General features: G+C 43.7%; 1 protein-coding gene across 2 annotated transcripts in view; it reads right to left on the bottom strand.

The window, feature by feature from the left end:
* Positions 1-20,874, bottom strand: part of LOC139366537 (gamma-aminobutyric acid receptor subunit beta-2-like) — a 77,748-nt gene that overhangs the window by 5,422 nt on the left and 51,452 nt on the right. For both annotated transcript variants that reach the window (XM_071104149.1, XM_071104150.1), the window contains exons 6-7: positions 5,976-6,113; positions 5,586-5,738 (exon numbers count right to left, since the gene is read on the bottom strand). In XM_071104149.1, coding sequence (XP_070960250.1) covers positions 5,586-5,738; positions 5,976-6,113 — 291 coding nt within the window. The remainder of the gene's footprint in view (positions 1-5,585; positions 5,739-5,975; positions 6,114-20,874) is intronic.

The raw sequence follows: 20,874 nt of genomic DNA, 5'->3' as shown, positions 1-20,874 counted from the left end.
CTAATGAACCCATACAGATGGTTCCTCATTCTACAGACCTAATGAACCCATACAGACAGATGGTTCCTCATTCTACAGACCTAATGAACCCATACAGATGGTTCCTCATTCTACAGACCTAATGAACCCATACAGATGGTTCCTCATTCTACAGACCTAATGAACCCATACAGATGGCTCCTCATTCTACAGACCTAATGAACCCAAACAGATGGTTCCTCATTCTACAGACCTAATGAACCCATACAGACAGATGGTTCCTCATTCTACAGACCTAATGAACCCATACGGACAGATGGTTCCTCATTCTACAGACCTAATGAACCCATACAGACAGATGGTTCCTCATTCTACAGACCTAATGAACCCATACAGATGGTTCCTCATTCTACAGACCTAATGAACCCATACGGACAGATGGTTCCTCATTCTACAGACCTAATGAACCCATACAGACAGATGGTTCCTCATTCTACAGACCTAATGAACTGATATGGACAGATGGTTCCTCATTCTACAGACCTAATGAACCCATACAGATGGTTCCTCATTCTACAGACCTAATGAACCCATACAGACAGATGGTTCCTCATTCTACAGACCTAATGAACCGATATGGACAGATGGTTCCTCATTCTACAGACCTAATGAACCCATACAGACAGATGGTTCCTCATTCTACAGACCTAATGAACCCATACAGATGGTTCCTCATTCTACAGACCTAATGAACCCATACAGACAGATGGTTCCTCATTCTACAGACCTAATGAACCCATACAGATGGTTCCTCATTCTACAGACCTAATGAACTGATATGGACAGATGGTTCCTCATTCTACAGACCTAATGAACCCATACAGATGGTTCCTCATTCTACAGACCTAATGAACCCATACAGATGGTTCCTCATTCTACAGACCTAATGAACCGATATGGACAGATGGTTCCTCATTCTAAAGACTTAATGAACCCATACAGACAGATGGTTCCTCATTCTACAAACCTAATGAACCCATACAGACAGATGGTTCCTCCTTCCCCAACATCTACATGACACTTCCGCCTAGCTGTGTATGGGCACACGTGTGGGGGTATGTGTGTGTGTGTTCATTCATGTACTGTAAGTGTATGTGTGTGTGTATGCGTTCATATGTGTGTGCTTGCGTGTGTGTGTATGTGTGTATGTGAGTGTTGAGTCTCTGTCCAAATTCCAGGGGACCAACCAAAGGGTTCAGGAATCAAATGAAATCAAATCAAAATGTTATTTGTCACATGCGCCGACCAAGGGCAGTATACCGTACGTGTTGAATGATAAGCTGTAGTCAATGAATAGCATTCTCACATAGGTGTTCCTTTTGTCCAGATGGGAAAGGGCAGTGTGGAGTGCAATAGAGATTGCATCATCTGTGGATCTGTTGGGGCGGTATGTGAATTGGAGTGGGTCTAGTGTATCCGGGAGGATGCTGTTGATGTGAGCCATGATCAGCCTTTCAAAGCACTTCATGGCTACAGACGTGAGTGCTCCTTGGCGGTAATCATTTAAGCAGGTTACCTTCGCTTCCTTGGGTACAGGGACTATGGTGGTCTGCTTGAAACATGTTGGCATTACATACTTGGTCAGGGACAGGTTGAACATGTCAGTGAAGACACTTGCCTGTTGGTCAGCACATGATCAGAGTACAGTACACATCCTGGTAATCCTTCTGCCCCGTGGCCTTGTGAATGTTGACCTGTTTAAAGGTCTTAATCACATCGGCTACAGAGAGCGTGATCACACAGTCGTCCGGAACAGCTGGTGCTCTCATGCATGCTTCAGTATTGCTTGCCTCGAAGCGAGCATAGAAGGCATTTAGCTCGTCTGGTAGGCTCGTGTCACTGGGCAGCTCGAGGCTGTGCTTCCCTTTGTAGTCTGTAATAGTTTGCAAGCCCTGCCACATCCAACGAGCGTCGGAGCCAGTGTAGTAGGATTCAATCGTAGTCCTGTATTGACGCTTTGCCTGTTTGATGGTTCATCAGAGGGCATAGCGGGATTTGTTATAAGCTTCTGGGTTTGAGTCCCGTTAATTGAAAGCGGCAGCTCTACCCTTTAGCTCAGTGTGGATGTTGCCTGTAATCCATGGCTTCTGGTTGAGGTATGACATCATTGAGGCACTTATTGACGAAGCCAGTGAATGATGTGGTGTACTCCTCAATGCCATCGGAAAAATCCTGAAACATATTCCAGTCTGTGATAGCAAAACAGTCCTGTAGCTTAGCATCTGCTTCATAGGACCACTTCAGTATTGACCGTCACTGTTTTTTTCCTGCTTTAGGTTTTGCTTGTAAGCAGGAATCTGGAGGATAGAGTTATGGTCAGATTTGCAAAATGGAGAGTGAGGGAGAGCTTTGTATGTGTCTATGTGTGTGGAGTAAAGTTGGTTTAGAGTTTTTTTTCCTCTGGTTGCACATTTAAAATGCTGGTAGAAACTAGGCAAAACGGATGTAAGTTTCCCTGCATTAAAGTCCCCGGCCACTAGGAGCGCCGCCTCTGGATGAGCATTTTCTTGTTTGCTTATGGCCTTAAACAGCTCGCTGAGTGTCGTCTTAGTGCCAGCATCGGCTGTGTTGGTAAATACACAGCTATGAAAAATATAGATTTCAACTCTCTTGGTAAATAGTGTGGTCTACAGCTTATCATAAGATACTCTACCTCAGGTGAGGAAAACCTTGAGGCTTCCTTGATATTAGATTTTCTTGCACCAGCTGTTATTTACAAATAGACACAGACCACCACAATCTTGTCTTACTGGAGGCAGCTGTACTGTCTTGCCGATGGAGCAAAAACCCAGCCAGCTGTATGTTATCCATGTAGTCATTCAGCCACGACTCAGTGAAACATAAAATATCACAGTTTTTAATGTCCCATTGGTAGGATAGTCTTGATAGGAGCTCATCCATTTTGTTATCCAATGATTGCACGTTGACTAATAGGACTGAGGGTAGAGGGTGATTGCTCACTCGTCGTTGGATCCTTACAAAGGCACCCCGACCTACGACCCCAATATCTCAGTCTCTTCTTCATGCGAATGACAAGGACTTCGGGCCTTGTCCAGTTTCTGAAGTAAATCCATGACTCGTTAAAGAAAATGTTTTGTCCAGTACGAGGTGAGTAATGGCTGTCCTGATATCCCGAAGTTATTTTCGGTCATAAGAGATGGTGGCAGAAAAACAATATGTACAAAATAAGTAAAAATAAAATAAAAAACACACACAATAGCACAATTGGTTAGGAGGCCGTAAAATGACAGACATCTCCTCCGTCGCCATCATATATATATTTCATATATGCGTCTGTAGACATAAGAGGCAGCTCAGTGTGATACCCCCTTTAACACCTTATTCCCTACAAAGCAGTAGTGCACTACTTATTTTACCAGATCCCTATGGGTAGTGCACTATATAGGGAATAGGGTATCTGTCACGCCCTGGTCTTAGTATTTTGTGTTTTCTTTATTATTTTGGTCAGGCCAGGGTGTGACATGGGTTTATTATGTGGTGTGTTTTGTCTTGGGGTCTTTGTAGGTTTTGGGATTGTGGTATAGTGGGGTTATCTAGTATAGTCTATGGCTGTCTGGAGTGGTTCTCAATCAGAGGCAGGTGTTTATCGTTGTCTCTGATTGGGAACCATATTTAGGCAGCCATATTCTTTGAGTGTTTCGTGGGTGATTGTTCCTGTCTCTGTGTTTGCACCAGATAGGGCTGTTTTGGTTTTTCACAGTTCTTGTTTTGTTAGTCTATTCATGTATAGTTTCTTTATTAAAGAACCATGAATAATAACCACGCTGCATTTTGGTCCGATCCTTGCTACACCTCCTCGTCAGAGGAGGAGATAGAAGAAAACCTTAACAGTATCATTTGGGATGCAACCCTGGGATTAGTCACAGCAGGATTTACCTGTGTTTTTAGGCCCAATATACCCATTGTGTTTGATACATTAGTCATCTGTGTTATTAGACCCAATACACCCATTGTGTTTGATCAGTGTTATTAGACCCAATACACCCATTGTGTTTGATCAGTGTTATTAGACCCAATACACCCATTGTGTTTGATCAGTGTTATTAGACCCAATATACCCATTGTGTTTGATACGTTAGATTTCTGCGTTATCTATCCATTGTGTTCGATGCGTTAGATTTCTGCGTTATCTATCCATTGTGTTCGATACGTTAGATTTCTGCGTTATCTATCCATTGTGTTCGATACGTTAGATTTCTGCGTTATCTATCCATTGTGTTCGATACGTTAGATTTCTGCGTTATCTATCCATTGTGTTCGATACGTTAGATTTCTGCGTTATCTATCCATTGTGTTCGATACGTTAGATTTCTGCGTTATCTATCCATTGTGTTCGATACGTTAGATTTCTGCATTATCTATCCATTGTGTTTGATATGTTAGATTTCTGCATTATCTATCCATTGTGTTTGATACGTTAGATTTCTGCATTATCTATCCATTGTGTTTGATACTGCATTTGGTCAGATTCATAAGTATTATACGTGACTCTGCCATCCATCGGCCACGCAGTCACACAGCTAACTACGCCTGTCCATGCTGCTTTCCCCATGGCCTCTGATACCATCTAGAGCTAGAATTAACAATACACAGGGCTCATGTTCAGGACAGGGCTCATGTTCAGGACTGGGCTCATGTTCAGGACAGGGCTCATGTTCAGGACAGGGCTCATGTTCAGGACAGGGCTCATGTTCAGGACAGGGCTCATGTTCAGGACAGGGCTCATGTTCAGGACAGGGCTCATGTTCAGGACAGGGTTCATGTTCAGGACAGGGCTCATGTTCAGGACAGGGCTCATGTTCAGGACTGGGCTCATGTTCAGACCAGGGCTCATGTTCAGGACAGGGCTCATGTTCAGGACTGGACTCATGTTCAGACCAGGGCTCATGTTCAGGACAGGGCTATATGAAACCTGGACACCGGGGATATATTCAGCTATTTAAACCTGGACATTGGGGATAGATAAACCAGTCAGGTGAATATTTAGGCATCATTGTTTACAAATCAGAAAGACACACAGACAGAGCAAGCCAACCAGCCAGCCAATCAACCAGCCAGCCAACCAACCAGCCAGCCAATCAACAAGCATAAGAGAAAAGCTCATCAGAAAAACAACAAACAGGATCCAGTTCCACCTGACAATCACCTGACAATCACCTGACACAGGTCAGTTGGCTGAGGCACTCATTAGGACCTTATCCTGGCCTATAACCCTGGTTTCACAAATCATTCACGGTACTGATATAATTGTCATTGGATAGCAATACGATCAAGGTGCAAGGAGTATATGTAATTACTATCGTATCTGGTTTAGGGCAGAATATTAATGCTCCATTTCTTTCTTTTATATGTCACCCCATGAACAACAATGCATATTTGACATGACATTTCAAAACAATACGAACACTATGACACCAATGTTTGTAAACATGGCTATATTGTATAAGTTGAATTTTATTGATTGATTGACTGACTGACGGATGAATCTCGATGGCTTTATTGATAAAATCGATGGGCAATCTTACCCAGAGCCACTCTGGCAGCGGAGGCATCATAGTTGATCCAGAAGGAGACCCAAGACAGGATGGTGATCAGGATAGAGGGCATGTAGGTCTGGAGGATAAAGTAGCCGATGTTCCTCTTCAGCTTGAAGCTCAGAGACAGACGGGGATAGGAACCTGCATGGAGGAAAACAGACAGAACTTTTAATTTTTTTTTACATTTTGCTTTATTTAACCAGGTAAACCATTGAGAATACATAGTAGTGTACATTAATGACCTGAAGTGGAAGGAATAAGAACTCTAAAGCATAGACAGGTAATATACAGAATATAAGTGCATCAACCCCTGAAAATCTACAGTATAACCGTAGATACACATAGGTATACTGTATCAAAATGGCCGCCACTGTGTACCTGTAGAGAAGACCACGTTCTTGGAGACCAGCTTGTAATCCACGATGGAGAACTGAGGCAGCTCTATTCTCTCCACCCCAGACACAGCTCCATCTCCCCCTCGCCAGTAGAACTCAATGTCATCAGTGGTGTAGCCATCTGCAGGGGTCAAGCACAGGTACTAGAGTCTTAGAATACATGCCAAACTAACCTAGTGGGCCAATATGGCAGCAATGCTCAAATGGCTATGGTCAATGTCAAAAGACAGGGACACGAGGCTCATGTTGAGATGACATCTGGTTTTCCTCAAAGGTTCTATTGTTGGTCCTGTAATGCTTACTATTTTCATCAGTTATTTATATTCTGGTTTGTCAAATGCTACTAGAGAACATAATGGTTGGTTTAATAATACATACAATTAGAGATGGAGATTACAGAGGACTTTCATGGGACCAAAAACTGTCAGCTAACTGGGTAGATCCTCTGTTCACCTTCTATTGTGATAACTATTCCATTGTGATAACCCTTCTGTTGTGATAACTCTTCCATTGTGATAACCCTTCTGTTGTGATAACTCTTCTGTTGTGATAACTCTTCTATTGTGATAACTATTCCATTGTGATAACCCTTCTATTCTGATAACTCTTCCATTGTGATAACCCTTCTGTTGTGATAACCCTTCTGTTGTGATAACTCTTCTATTGTGATAACTATTCCATTGTGATAACCCTTCTATTCTGATAACTCTTCCATTGTGATAACTCTTCTGTTGTGATAACTCTTCTATTCTGATAACCCTTTTATTGTGATAACCCTTCTGTTGTGATAACTCTTCTGTTGTGATAACTCTTCTGTTGTGATAACCCTTCTGTTGTGATAACTCTTCTGTTGTGATAACCCTTCTGTTGTGATAACCCTTCTGTTGTGATAACCCTTCTGTTGTGATAACCCTTCTGTTGTGATAACCCTTCTGTTGTGATAACTCTTCTGTTGTGATAACTCTTCTGTTGTGATAACCCTTCTATTGTGATAACCCTTCTGTTGTGATAACCCTTATGTTGTGATAACCCTTCTGTTGTGATAACCCTTCTGTTGTGATAACTCTTCTGTTGTGATAACCCTTCTGTTGTGATAACTCTTCTGTTTTGATAACCCTTCTATTGTGATAACCCTTCTATTGTGATAACCCTTCTGTTCTGTTAGCCTCACCCTTTGTCATATAGAGCATCATAACACAGGCAGCATGCAGGCGGTGCAGGCATTTCCCCTCTCTCTTTGTCTCCCTCCATATCTCAACCCCCCCCTCTCTCCATATCTCTCTCCCTCTCTTTCTACGCCTCTCTCCCTCCATATCTCTCTCCCTCTCTTTCTACGCCTCTCTCTCTCCATATCTCTCTCTCTCGCTCTCTCTCAACCCCCCCCTCTCTCCATATCTCTCACCCTCTTTCTCAACCCCTCTTCTCTCTCTCTCTCCCACTCTCTCTCTCTCTCTGTTTAACCCCTCGCTCTCTCCCACTCTCTCTCTCTCTCTCTCTCTCTCTCTCTCTGTTTAACCCCTCTCTCTCTCCCACTCTCCTTCTCTGTGTACCACTTCCTCTGCTTGCCACTCATAATAAGAGGCAGTGACCTATTTAGACGCAATGAATAATTAAACTCTCAGCCTTTGATTTTCTGAAAAATTAAGACATAATTCCTCCCTCTGCCTCGTTCTGACACAGGATAGATGGATAGATAGGAGTGGCGATTGGATTAATAACACTATAGCTGGTTATTGTAATGGTGTGGCCAGTCAGTCATTCAGTTATCGAATGCTATATGAGACGGATGGATGAAGAACCAGATACTATAGAAACACTACCACTGTCAAAACACAGCATATCCCACTTCTGACACCAATGTAGCTCATCATTGTCTTTGGTGTGTCTATCATTGAGACTTGTAATGCCTACACTGACAGTTAAGGCTCAGATGGTACAGAATAGAAAAACTACCAGTATCAAATTAAAACCTAGCCCAAGCCAAAAACATAGTACTGTAGCTAATCCATGTGTAAAAGCATGCAGCACCAACTACAGTCCACTAGTACTATGCAGTAGGAACTGTCTCTCCGGCTTATCCACAGAACTAATGGAACAGCTCAGTATCACCCCAATTAGCCTATCCGCATCCACCACGCTGCGGGTTCTAATGTGTTGTTGACTTCCGATCAACAGAGTGTGGACAGGGCCAGCCAAGAGACTATGAGGCTGGGGAGGGGAGGACGGCTCGTCGGCCATGTGTGTGTGCGTGTGCATTTGTCGATGTGTATGCTGGGTTTAGGGTTATGAAATATTGTGTGGATGAAGGGCGGGTGGGTGGCAGGCGGGTTGAAATAAAGAGAACGTAATACCTTTAAAAAATCCATAAATGTATAATTCTTCTGCAATTTATATCTATAGGCTACATTTAGATTTTTCTTTCATTATTTTAGGCTATCTGGCATTAGTACCTATGAGTAAGACTTAGGTCCGAACTGTATGAGCCTCCATCCTAATCACCAAATGCTTTTGGGATCGGGCAGAAGAAGTTAACGTCGAACCACGGAAACAAAAAAGACAAGGTCAGAGCTTAATTGATTTAAGAGAAAAGCTGTGAAATGGAGAGTTGAAGATAAAGAGAAGGGAGGGCAAGAAAAGTCATGTTTGAGAAAGATTTGGTGAAGTAGTAAAATTGCATGATAGCAGCTACACTACCGGTCAAAAGTTTTAGAACTCATTCAAGGATTTTTCTTTATTTTTTATATTTTCTACATTGCAGAATAATAGTGAAAACTTCAAAACTATGAAATAACACATAGAATCATGTAGAAATCAAAAAGTGTTAAACAAATCAAAATATATTTTATATTTGAGATTCTTCAAAGTAGCCACCCTTTGCCGTGATGACAGCTTTGAACACTCTTGGCATTCTCTCAACCAGCTTCATGAGATAATCACCTGGAATGCATTTCAATTAACAGGTGTGCCTCCTTAAAAGTACATTTGTAGAATGTCTTTCCTTATTAATGCATTTGAGCCAATCAAATGTGTTGTGACAAGGTAGAGGGAGTATACAGAAGATATCCCTATTTGGTAAAAGACCAAGTCCATATTATGTCAAGAACAGCTCAAAATGTTTTTTTCACCTTTATTTAACCAGGTAGGTCAGTTGAGAACAAGTTCTCATTTACAACTGTGACCTGGCCAAGATAAAGCAAAGCAGTGCAACCAAAAAAACACAGAGTTACACATAAACAAACATACAGTTAATAACACAATAGAAAAATCTGTATACAGTGTGTGAAAATGAGGTAAGGAGGTAAGACAATAAATAGGGCAATAGTGGTGAAGTAATTACAATTTTGCAATTTACACTGGAGTGACATACAGTTTAGTCAAAAGTTTACATACACTTAGGTTGAGTCATTAAAACTCGTTTTTCAACCACTCCACAAATGTCTTGTTAACAAACTTGAGTTTTGGCAAGTTGGTTAGGACATCTACATCTACTCATTTTTCCAACAATTGTTTACAGACGGATTATTTCACTTATAATTCACTGTATCACAATTCCAGTGGGTCAGAAGTTTACATACACTAAGTTGACTGTGCCTTTAAACAGCTTGGAAAATTCCAGAAAATGATGTCATGACTCATCATTTGAGTCAATTGGAGGTGTACCTGTGGATGTATTTCAAGGCCTACCTTCAAATTCACTGCCTCTTTGCTTGACATCATGGGAAAATCAAAAGAAATCAGCCAAGACCTCAGAAAAAAATGTGTAGACCTCCACAAGTCTGGATCATCCTTGGGAGCAATATCCAAACGCCTGAAGGTACCACATTCATCTGTACAAACAATAGTACACAAGTATAAACACCATGGGACCACGCAGCCGTCATACAGCTCAGGAAGGAGACGTGATCTGTCTCCTAGAGATGTACGTACTTTGGTGCAAAAAGTGCAAATCAATCCCAGAACAACAGCAAAGGACCTTGTGAAGATGCTGGATGAAACAGGTACAAAAGTATCTATATCCACAGTAAAACGACTCCTATATCCTAAAACAACTCCTATATAGTAAAACGAGTCCTATATCGACATAATCTGAAAGGCCGCTCAGCAAGGAAGAAACCACTGCTCCAAAACCGCCATAAAAAAAGCCAGACTACGGTTTGCAACTGCACATGGGGACAAAGATCGTACTTTTGGGAGAAATGTCCTCTGGCCTGATGAAACGAAAATAGAACTGTTTGGCTATAATGATCATTGTTATGTTTGGAGGAAAAAGGGGGAGGCTTGCAAGCCGAAGAACACCATCCCAACCGTGAAGCCCGGGGGTGGCAGCATCATATTGTGGGGGTGCTTCGCTGCAGGAGGGAATGGTGCACTTCACAATATAGATGGCATCATGAGGTAGGAAAATTATGTGGATATATTGAAGCAACATCTTCAATATAGAAGGCATCAGTCAGGAAGTTAAAGCTTGGTCACAAATGTGTCTTCCAAATGGACAATGACCCCAAGCATACTTCCAAAGTTGTGGTAAAATGGCTTAAGGACAAGGTATTGGAGTGGCCATCACAAAGCCCTGACCTCGTTCCATTAGAAAATTTGTGGCCAGTACTGATAAAGCGTGTGCGAGCAAGGAGGCCTACAAACCTGACTCAGTTACACCAGCTTTGTCAGGAGGAATGGGTCAAAATTCACCCAACTTCTTGTGGGAAGCTTGTGGAAGGCTACATGAAGCGTTTGACCCAAAATGAACCAATTTAAAGGCAAATCTACCAGACACGAATCGAGTGTATGTAACCTTCTGACCCACTGGGAATGTGATGAAAGAAATAAAAGCTGAAATAAATCATTCTCTCTACTATTATTCTGACATTTCACATTCTTAAAATGAAGTGGTGATCCTAACTGACGTAAAGACACGGAATTTAGACAGGATTAAATGTTATGACTCAAAATGGCACCGGAAGAAATGGCAGCAGTTTTACGGGCGGCCTTCTGCTTACGGCCCAGTACCTCACTGGGACTAAGCTGTTACAATCAACTAGGTGTGGTGGGTGGAATCAGGCGCAGAGAGCACGGTTCAGTCGTTTTTCAAATTTATTCCCCAGCGCAACAAAACAGTCACGCCAACACACAGGGCGTATGTATATAAGTTGCCAGTCCAAACAACAGGACAAAATAGTCCGGAGAATAAATACACGAATAAATCACACCATCAAACACAGAGTAACAAAAACAAGCCCGCACAAATACCCAGCGGGCCTAGTGCCCTTAAATACCCTACAAACAAACCCTAATACAAAACAGGTGTATCCAATTACCCAATAACCCAAAACAAACGGAAAGGGAATCGATGGCAGCTAATAGGCCGGCGACGACGACCGCCGAGCGCCGCCCGAACAGGGAGAGGCACCATCTTCGGCGAGGTTCGTGACATAAGCTGCCTGCCATCCAGGACCTCTACACCAGGCGGTGTCAGAAGAAGGCCCTAAAAATGGTCAAAGACCCCAGCCACCCCAGTCATAGACTGTTCTCTCTACTACTGCATGACAAGTGGTACTGGAGTGCCAAGTCTAGGAAAAAAAGGCTTCTCAACAGTTTTTACCCCCGAGCCATAAGACTCCTGAACAGGTAATCAAATGGCTACCCGGACTATTTGCATTGTGTGCCTCCCCCAACACCTCTTTTTACATTGCTGCTACTCTCTGTTTATCATATATGCATAGTCACTTTAACTATACATTCATGTACATACTACCTCAATTGGGCCGACCAACCAGTGCTCCCGCACAGTGGCTAACCGGGCTATCTGCATTGTGTCCCGCCCACCACCCACCACCCCCTCTTTTACGCTACTGCTACTCTCTGTTTATCATATATACATAGTCACTTTAACCATATCTACATACTACCTCAATCAGCCTGACTAACCGGTGTCTGTAAGTAGCCTCTTTTTACTGTTGTTTTATTTCTTTACTTACCTATTGTTAACCAATACCTTTTTTGCACTATTGGTTAGAGCCTCTAAGTAAGCATTTCATTGTAAGGTCTGTTGTATTCAGCATACATGACAAATAAACTTTGATTTGATGTCAGGAATTGTGAAAAAATGTAGTTTAAAATTGTTAATGTATTTGGCTAAGGTGTATGTAAACTTCCGACTTCAACTGTAGCCTTACTATTAACTCCTGAAGAATTAATGCTTGCAGTAAAATGATCCACCAAATGTATGCAAAATGTTGACACGGCAAGGAGTGGAGAAATAGGATTTCTTGCTTTCAGCATCTTGAGAGAATGTGAATTTGCAGTTATAGCACCTCTACGGATGGTCCCTCTTTATCAGCATCATCAAAGCTCCCGAGTGGCGCCGTGGTCTAAGGCACTGTATCTCAGTGTACAGCCTGGTTCAAATCCAGGCTGTATCACATCTGGCCATGATTGGGAGTATCCCATAGGCCATCATTAGAATTTGTCCTAAAGTGACTTGCCTATGTAAATACATTTTTAAAAGCTGATAGTATTTCAACCACATAAAATAATTATGCATCCAAGCCAAAGTGAAATCTTATTAGCAACATGTTGGGTTGTTTTCACAGCTTTCTATTTCCTTACAATTGGGTCAAACTGATGTCAATCGAGAAAAAAAAAAAAAAAAAAAAAAAAATGTGTTATTGCATTTCCCCCCCGGTCCCTAAACGTCTTTCAGCCCCGAAAGAAGCAGAGATGACAAAGAAACCTTTGCCGATGTCAATAGATTGAAGCATTCTATCAATTTATATCGACATTATTCTGGTGAGCAGGGGTTTATTTAGTCCTCTAGGGCAACATGCTGCATCTATGTAATTATAGGTAAGTTGACTAAGAAATAGCCTACCAAAATGTCAGAAATTATAAGCAGAAACAAATCTAAACCAGGCAACAAAAAAAATGCTGCACCCCCTGTCAAAATATATTTACGCTGTATCTGACTGTAGCCAACAGCAGATGTTCTATATCAGTGGGTTAGGGTCAGGTGTGGGCCTCAGATGTTCTATATCAGTGGGTTAGGGTCGGGTGTGGGCCTCAGATGTTCTATATTAGTGGGTTAGGGTCGGGTGTGGGCCTCAAATGTTCTATATTAGTGGGTTAGGGTCGGGTGTGGGCCTCAGATGTTCTATATCAGTGGGTTAGGGTCGGGTGGGGCCTCAGATGTTCTATATCAGTGGGTTAGGGTCGGGTGGGGCCTCAGATGTTCTATATCAGTGGGTTAGGGTCGGGTGGGGCCTCAGATGTTCTATATCAGTGGGTTAGGGTCGGGTGTGGGCCTCAGATGTTCTATATCGGTCGGTTAGGGTCAGGTGGGGCCTCAGATGTTCTATATTAGTGGGTTAGGGTCGGGTGTGGGCCTCAGATGTTCTATATTAGTGGGTTAGGGTCGGGTGGGGCCTCAGATGTTCTATATCAGTGGGTTAGGGTCGGGTGTGGGCCTCAGATGTTCTATATCGGTGGGTTAGGGTCAGGTGGGGCCTCAGATGTTCTATATCAGTGGGTTAGGGTCAGGTGGGGCCTCAGATGTTCTATATTAGTGGGTTAGGGTCGGGTGTGGGCCTCAGATGTTCTATATTAGTGGGTTAGGGTCGGGTGGGGCCTCAGATGTTCTATATCGGTGGGTTAGGGTCAGGTGGGGCCTCAGATGTTCTATATTAGTGGGTTGGGGCCGGGTGTGGGCCTCAGATGTTCTATATCAGTGGGTTAGGGTCGGGTGGGGCCTCAGATGTTCTATATCAGTGGGTTAGGGTCGGGTGTGGGCCTCAAATGTTCTATATTAGAGTGTTAGGGTCAGGTGTGGGCCTCAGATGTTCTATATCGGTGGGTTAGGGTTGGGTGGGGCCTCAGATGTTCTATATCGGTGGGTTAGGGTCGGGTGTGTGCCTCAGATGTTCTATATCGGTGGATTAGGGTCGGGTGTGGGCCTCAGATGTTCTATATCAGTGGGTTAGGGCCTGGTTTGGGCCTCAGATGTTCTATATCAGTGGGTTAGGGCCTGGTTTGGGCCTCAGATGTTCTATATCAGTGGGTTAGGGCCTGGTTTGGGCCTCAGATGTTCTATATCAGTGGGTTAGGGTCGGGTGTGGGCCTCAGATTTTCACTTTATCATATATAGTCTGGCCGGTTGTGGGCGGGTGCAGTTGACCAAACAGCTGACCCGCGCATCACTACTGTGTGTGTGTGCGTGCTTTCCTTGTGTGTGTGTGTATGTAGATGTGTGTGTATGTGCATGTGTGTGTGTGTAGCTGGTCAGAAAAGGGCAGATAGAGCCCGAGGCGGGGGGGGGGGGGGGGGGGGGGGGGGGAGAGAAGGTTCTGGTTGGTTACTCAGTTTGAATCAGATCTATTAGTTCTGGCCCATTGTTCTCTATCTTCAACACTGCTCCTTCTGGGACAGACGTCTGTCAACCAATCACATCACTGGGCTTGTCCGTCCGTCCAGGGAGGTGGTTGTTATGTTATGTGAGTCCAGGGAGAGAGAGAGAGAGAGAGAGAGAGAGAGAGAGAGAGAGAGAGAGAGAGAGAGAGAGAGAGAGAGAGAGAGAGAGAGAGAGAGAGAGAGAGAGAGAGAGAGAGAGAGAGAGAGAGAGAGAGAGAGAGAGAGAGAAAATGCATGTGCATTTGTGTGTGTGTGTGTTTGTGTAACATCTAGAGTTGTGTGTGTTTTGTATGTGTATATAAGGTATTCAAAGGGGATAGTAGAGGAATACATCAATAACTACACAATCTGTAGCCAGCCAGACAGTACTATCATCTACCATGATGAGATCTGTAGCCAGCCAGACAGTACTATCACCTACCATGGGATCTGCATCCAGACAGCCAGACAGTACTACCATCTACCATGGGATCTGTAACCAGCCAGACAGCCAGACAGTACTATCATCTACCATGGGATCTGTAACCAGCCAGACAGTACTACCATCTACCATGGGATCTGTAACCAGCCAGACAGTACTACCATCTACCATGGGATCTGTAGCCAGACAGCCAGACAGTACTATCACCTACCATGGGATCTGTAACCTGCCAGGCAGTCCCAACATCTACCATGGGATCTTTAGTTCTGAGAGTTAAGTCTGGGTTCTGTAGTTCGGAGTTATGTCTGGGATCTGTAGTTCTGAGAGTTAAGTCTGGGTTCTGTAGTTCTGAGTTATGTCTGGGATCTGTAGTTCTGAGAGTTATGTCTGGGTTCTGTAGTTCTGAGAGTTAAGTCTGGGTTCTGTAGTTCTGAGAGTTATGTCTGGGTTCTGTAGTTCTGAGAGTTATGTCTGGGATCTGTAGTTCTGAGAGTTAAGTCTGGGTTCTGTTGGTCTGAGAGTTATGTCTGGGATCTGTAGTTCTGAGAGTTATGTCTGTTAAAAAATGCATCAAGTTTATCAAGTGAAGTGAGAGTTCTCTGTGGCTCATTAGTGTGAATGTAATAGCATGCTCTGGCACAGAGTGATTCACATGTTAAAACCAGAACTAGAAAAGCAGATACTGGGCTGTTACAGTCTGCTGATCAAAACTACACTCAAGCCCTGTGTGTATGTAAGCCGTGTGTGTGTGAACTGTGTGTGTGTGAGAAAGAGAGAGAAAAAAGTATGCGAGAGAGAGATATATACAAAGGCTGGTAGAAAAAAGAGGGTGGAAGAGCAGGGCAAAGAAAAGAGATGAGAGAGAGATTTAAAGAGGGAGAGTGGTACAGAGACAGATGAGGAAATAGAGGACTGTGTAGGAGAGAGAGAGAGATCAGGAAAGGGAGAAAGAAATAGTGGAGAGAAAGAGAAACAGAGTGACAGAAAGAGAGACAGAGAGACAGAGAGAGAGAGAGACAGAGAGACAGGGAGATAGAGGTACAGAGACAGAGAGACAGGGAGATACAGAGAGACAGAGAGATACACACAGAGAGAGACAGAAAGATAGATAGAGAGAGACAGAGAGACAGAGAGAGAGAGAGAGATAAAGAGAGAGAGAGAGACAGAGACAGAGAGATACACAGAGAGATAGAGATACAAAGAGAGAGAGAGAGACAGAGAGACAGAGAGAGAGACAGACAGAGACAGAGACAGAGAGATAGCGATACAGAGACAGAGAGAGAGAGAGATACAGAGAGACAGAGAGATACACACAGAGAGAGACAGAGAGATAGATAGAGAGAGACAGAGAGACAGAGAGAGAGAGAGAGACACCTATAGCTCATCGCTTGGCAGTAGTGCTGTAGACTACTTTATCACTGACCTCAACCCAGAGTCTCTCAGAGCGTTCACAGTCAGCCCACTGACTGTGAACACAGTCAAAAAATCACAGTCTACTTGAACAGAGCAATACCCAATCACGAGGCATCAAAGCCAATGGAACTGAGTAACATTAAGAAATGCTATAGATGGAAGGAATGCAGTTTGGAAACCTACCAAAAAAAATTAGGCAACAACAAATTCAATCCCTTCTAGACAATTTCCTGGGTAAAATGTTTCACGCAATAGTGAAGGTGTAAACTTGGCAGTAGAAAATTCTGGGAAAATTGGAAAACACTAAACAAACAACAACACAAAGATTTATCTATCCAAAATGGAGATGTATGGGTAAACCACTTCTCCAATCTTTTTGGCTCTATAACAAAGAATAAAGAGCAAAAACATATACATGGTCAATTACAAATCTTAGAATCAACTATTAAAGACTTCCAGAACCCACTGGATTCTCCAATTACCTTGAACGAGTTACAGGACAAAATAAAAACCCTCCAACCCTAAAAGGCCTGTGGTGTTGATGGTATCCTTAATGAAATGATCAAATATACAGACAACAAATTCCAATTGGCTATACTAAAACTCTTTAACATCATCCTTAGCTCTGGCATCTTCCCCAATATTTTGAACCAAGGACTGATCACCCCAATCCACAAAAGTGGAGACAAATTTGACCCCAATAACTACCGTGGAATATGCGTCAACAGTAACCTTGGGAAAATGCTCTGCATTATCATTAATAGCAGACTCGTACATTTCCTCAACGAAAACAATGTATTGAGCAAATGTCAAATTGGCTTTTTACCAAATTACCGTACAACAGACCATGTATTCACCCTGCACACCCTAATTGACAACCAAACAAACCAAAACAAAGGCAAAGTCTTCTCATGCTTTGTTGATTTAAAAAAAAGCCTTCGACTCAATTTGGCATGAGGGTCTGCTATACAAATTGGTGGAAAGTGTTGTTGGGGATAAAACATACGACATTATTAAATCCATGTACACAAACAACAAGTGTGCGGTTAAAATTGGCAAAAAACACACACATTTCTTCACACAGGGTCGTGGGTTGAGACAGGGATGCAGCTTAAGCCCCACCCTCTTCAACATATATATCAAAGAATTGGCGCGGACACTAGAAAAGTCTGCAGCACCCGGCCTCAACCTACTAGAATCCGAAGTCAAATGTTTGTTGATGATCTGGTGCTTCTGTCCGCAACCAAGGAGGGCCTACAGCAGCACCTAGATCTTCTGCACAGATTCTGTCAGACCTGGGCCCTGACAGTAAATCTCAGCAAGACCAAAATAATGGTGTTCCAAAAAAGGTCCAGTCGCCAGGACCACAAATACAAATTCCATCTAGACACTGTTGCCCTAGAGCAAACAAAAAACTATACATACCTTGGCCTAAACATCAGCGCCACAGGTAACTTCCACAAAGCTGTGAACGATCTGAGAGACAAGGCAAGAAGGGCATTCTTTGCCATCAAAAGGAACATAAATTTCAACATGCCAATTAGGATCTGGCTAAAAATACTTGAATCAGTCATAGAGCCCATTGCCCTTTACGGTTGTGAGGTCTGGGGTCCGCTCATCAACCAAGACTTCACAAAATGGGACAAACACCAAATTGAGACACTGCATACAGAATTCTGCAAAAATATCCTCCGTGTACAACGTAAAACACCAAATAATGCATGCAGAGCAGAATTAGGCCGATACCCACTAATTTCCACAATCCAGAAAAGAGCTGTTAAATTCTACAACCACCTAAAAGGAAGCGATTCCCAAACCTTCCATAACAAAGCCATCACCTACAGAGAGATGAACCTGGAGAAGAGTCCCCTAAGCAAGCTGGTCCTGGGGCTCTGTTCACAAACACAAACACACCCCACAGAGCCCCAGGACAGCAGCACAATTCATGAGAAAACAAAAAGTTTTGACCCAAACTTAAGGAAAGCTTTGTCTATGTACAGATTTAGTGAGCATAGCCTTGCTATTGAGAAAGGCCGCCGTAGACAGACCTGGCTCTCAAGAGAAGACAGGCTATGTGCACACTGCCCACAAAATGAGGTGGAAACTGAGCTGCACTTCCTAACCTCCTGTCCAACATATGACCATATTAGAGATACATATTTCCCTCAGATTACACAGATCCACAAAGAATTCGACAACAAATCCAATTTTGATAAACTTTGATAAATATCTACTGGGGGAAATTCCACAGTGTGCCATCACAGCGGCAAGATTTGTGACCTGTTGCCACAAGAAAAGGGCAACCAGTGAAGAACAAACACCATTGTAAATACAACCCATATTTATGCTTATTTATTTTCCCTTGTGTTCTTTAACCATTTGTACATTGTTACAACTCTGTATATATATGTATAATATGACATTTGTAATGTCTTTATTGTTTTGAAATTTCTGTATGTGTAATGTTTACTGTTAATTCTTATTGTTTATTTCACTTTTGTATATTATCTACCTCACTTGCTTTGGCAATGTTAACACGTTTCCCATGCCAATAAAGCCCCTTGAATTGAATTGAATTGAGAGACAGAGACAGAGAGAGATACAGAGAGAGAGAGAGACAGAGAGACAGAGAGACAGAGAGAGAGAGATAGAGAGACAGAGAGAGAAACAGAGAGAGAGAGAGACAGAGAGATAGACAGAGAGACAGAGAGATAGACATAGGGTGCATTGGCAAGTGCATTGGCGATGTCGTACCCACAGCAACTATTAAAACATTTCCAAACCAGAAACCGTGGATTGATGTCAGCATTCGCGCGAAACTGAAAGCACAAACCACTGCTTTTAACCAGGGCAAGGTGACCGGAAACATGACCGAATACAAACAGTGTAGCTATTCCCTCCGCAAGGCAATCAAACAAGCTAAGTGTCAGTATAGAGACAAAGTAGAGTGGCAAATCAACGGCTCAGACACAAGAGGTATGTGGCAGGGTCTACAGTCAATCACGGATTACAAGAAGAAAACCAGCCCCGTCGCGGACCAGGATGTCTTGCTCCCAGACAGACTAAACAACTTCTTTGCTTGCTTTGAGGACAATACAGTGCCACTGACACGGCCCGCTACCAAAACCTGTGGACTCTCCTTCACTGCAGCCGATGTGAGTAAAATATTTAAATGTGTTAACCCTCGCAAGGCTACCGGCCCAGATGGCATCCCCAGCCACGTCCTCAGAGCATGCGCAGACCACCTGGCTGGTGTGTTTACGGACATATTCAATCAATCCTTATCCCAGTCTGCTGTTCCAACATGCTTCAAGAGGGCCACCATTGTTCCTGTTCCCAAGAAAGCTAAGGTAACTGAGCTAAACGACTACCGCCCCGTAGCACTCACTTCCGTCATCATGAAGTGCTTTGAGAGACTAGTCAAGGACCATATCACCTCCACTCTACCTGACATCCTTGACCCACTCCAATTTGCTTACCGCCCCAATAGGTCCACAGACGACGTAATCGCAACCACACTGCACACGGCCCTAACCCATCTGGACAAGAGGAATACCTATGTGAGATTGCTGTTCATCGACTACAGCTCAGCATTTAACACCATAGTACCCTCCAAACTCGTCATTAAGCTTGAGACCCTGGGTCTCGACCCCGCCTTGTGCAACTAGGTACTGGACTTCCTGACGGGCCGCCCCCAGGTGGTGAGGGTAGGAAACAACATCTCCACCCCGCTGATCCTCAACACTGCGGCCTCACATGGGTGCGTTCTGAGCCCTCTCCTGTACTCCCTGTTCACCCACGACTGCGTGGCCACGCACGCCTCCAACTCAATCATCAAGTTTGCAGACGACACTACAGTGGTAGGCTTGATTACCAACAACAACGAGATGGCCTACAGGGAGGAGGTGAGGGCCCTCGAAGTGTGGTGTCAGGAAAATAACCTAACACTCAACGTCAACAAAACAAAGGAGATGATCGTGGACTTGAGGAAACAGCAGAGATAGCACCCCCCTATCCACATCGACGGGACAGTAGTGGAGAGGGTAGAAAGTTTTAAGTGCCTCGGCGTACACATCACGGACAAACCGAATTGGTCCACCCACACAGACAGCATCGGGAAGAAGGCGCAGCCGCACCTCTTCAACCTCAGAAGGCTGAAGAAATTCAGCTTGTCACCAAAAGCACTCACAAACTTTTACAGATGCACAATCGAGAGCATCCTGTCGGGCTGTATCACCGCCTGGTATGGCAGCTGCTCCACCCACAACCGTAAGGCTCTCCAAAGGGTAGTGAGGTCTGCACAAAGCATCACCAGGGGCAAACTACCTGCCCTCCAGGACACCTACACCACCCGATGTCACAGGAAGGCCATAAAGATCATCAAGGACGACAACCACCCGAGCCACTGCCTGTTCACCCCGCTATCATCCAGAAGGCGAGGTCAGTACAGGTGCATCAAAGCAGGGACAGAGAGACCGAAAAACAGCTTCTATCTCAAGGCCATCACATTGTTAAACAGCCACCACTAACATTGAGTGGCTGCTGCCATACATGTAAAAAATGTATCACTAGCCCCTTTAAATCCTAGTCATACTATGGAGGGTGGTGTAGATGAGGCTGGGTCTAGTCAGGTTATGGATGGTGGTGT

Source organism: Oncorhynchus clarkii, chromosome 14, assembly GCF_045791955.1.
Source record: "Oncorhynchus clarkii lewisi isolate Uvic-CL-2024 chromosome 14, UVic_Ocla_1.0, whole genome shotgun sequence".
Taxonomy (NCBI): Eukaryota; Metazoa; Chordata; class Actinopteri; order Salmoniformes; family Salmonidae; genus Oncorhynchus; species Oncorhynchus clarkii.
Note: the sequence above shows the minus strand (reverse complement) of the source record. Positions and strands in the feature narration are given on the sequence as shown.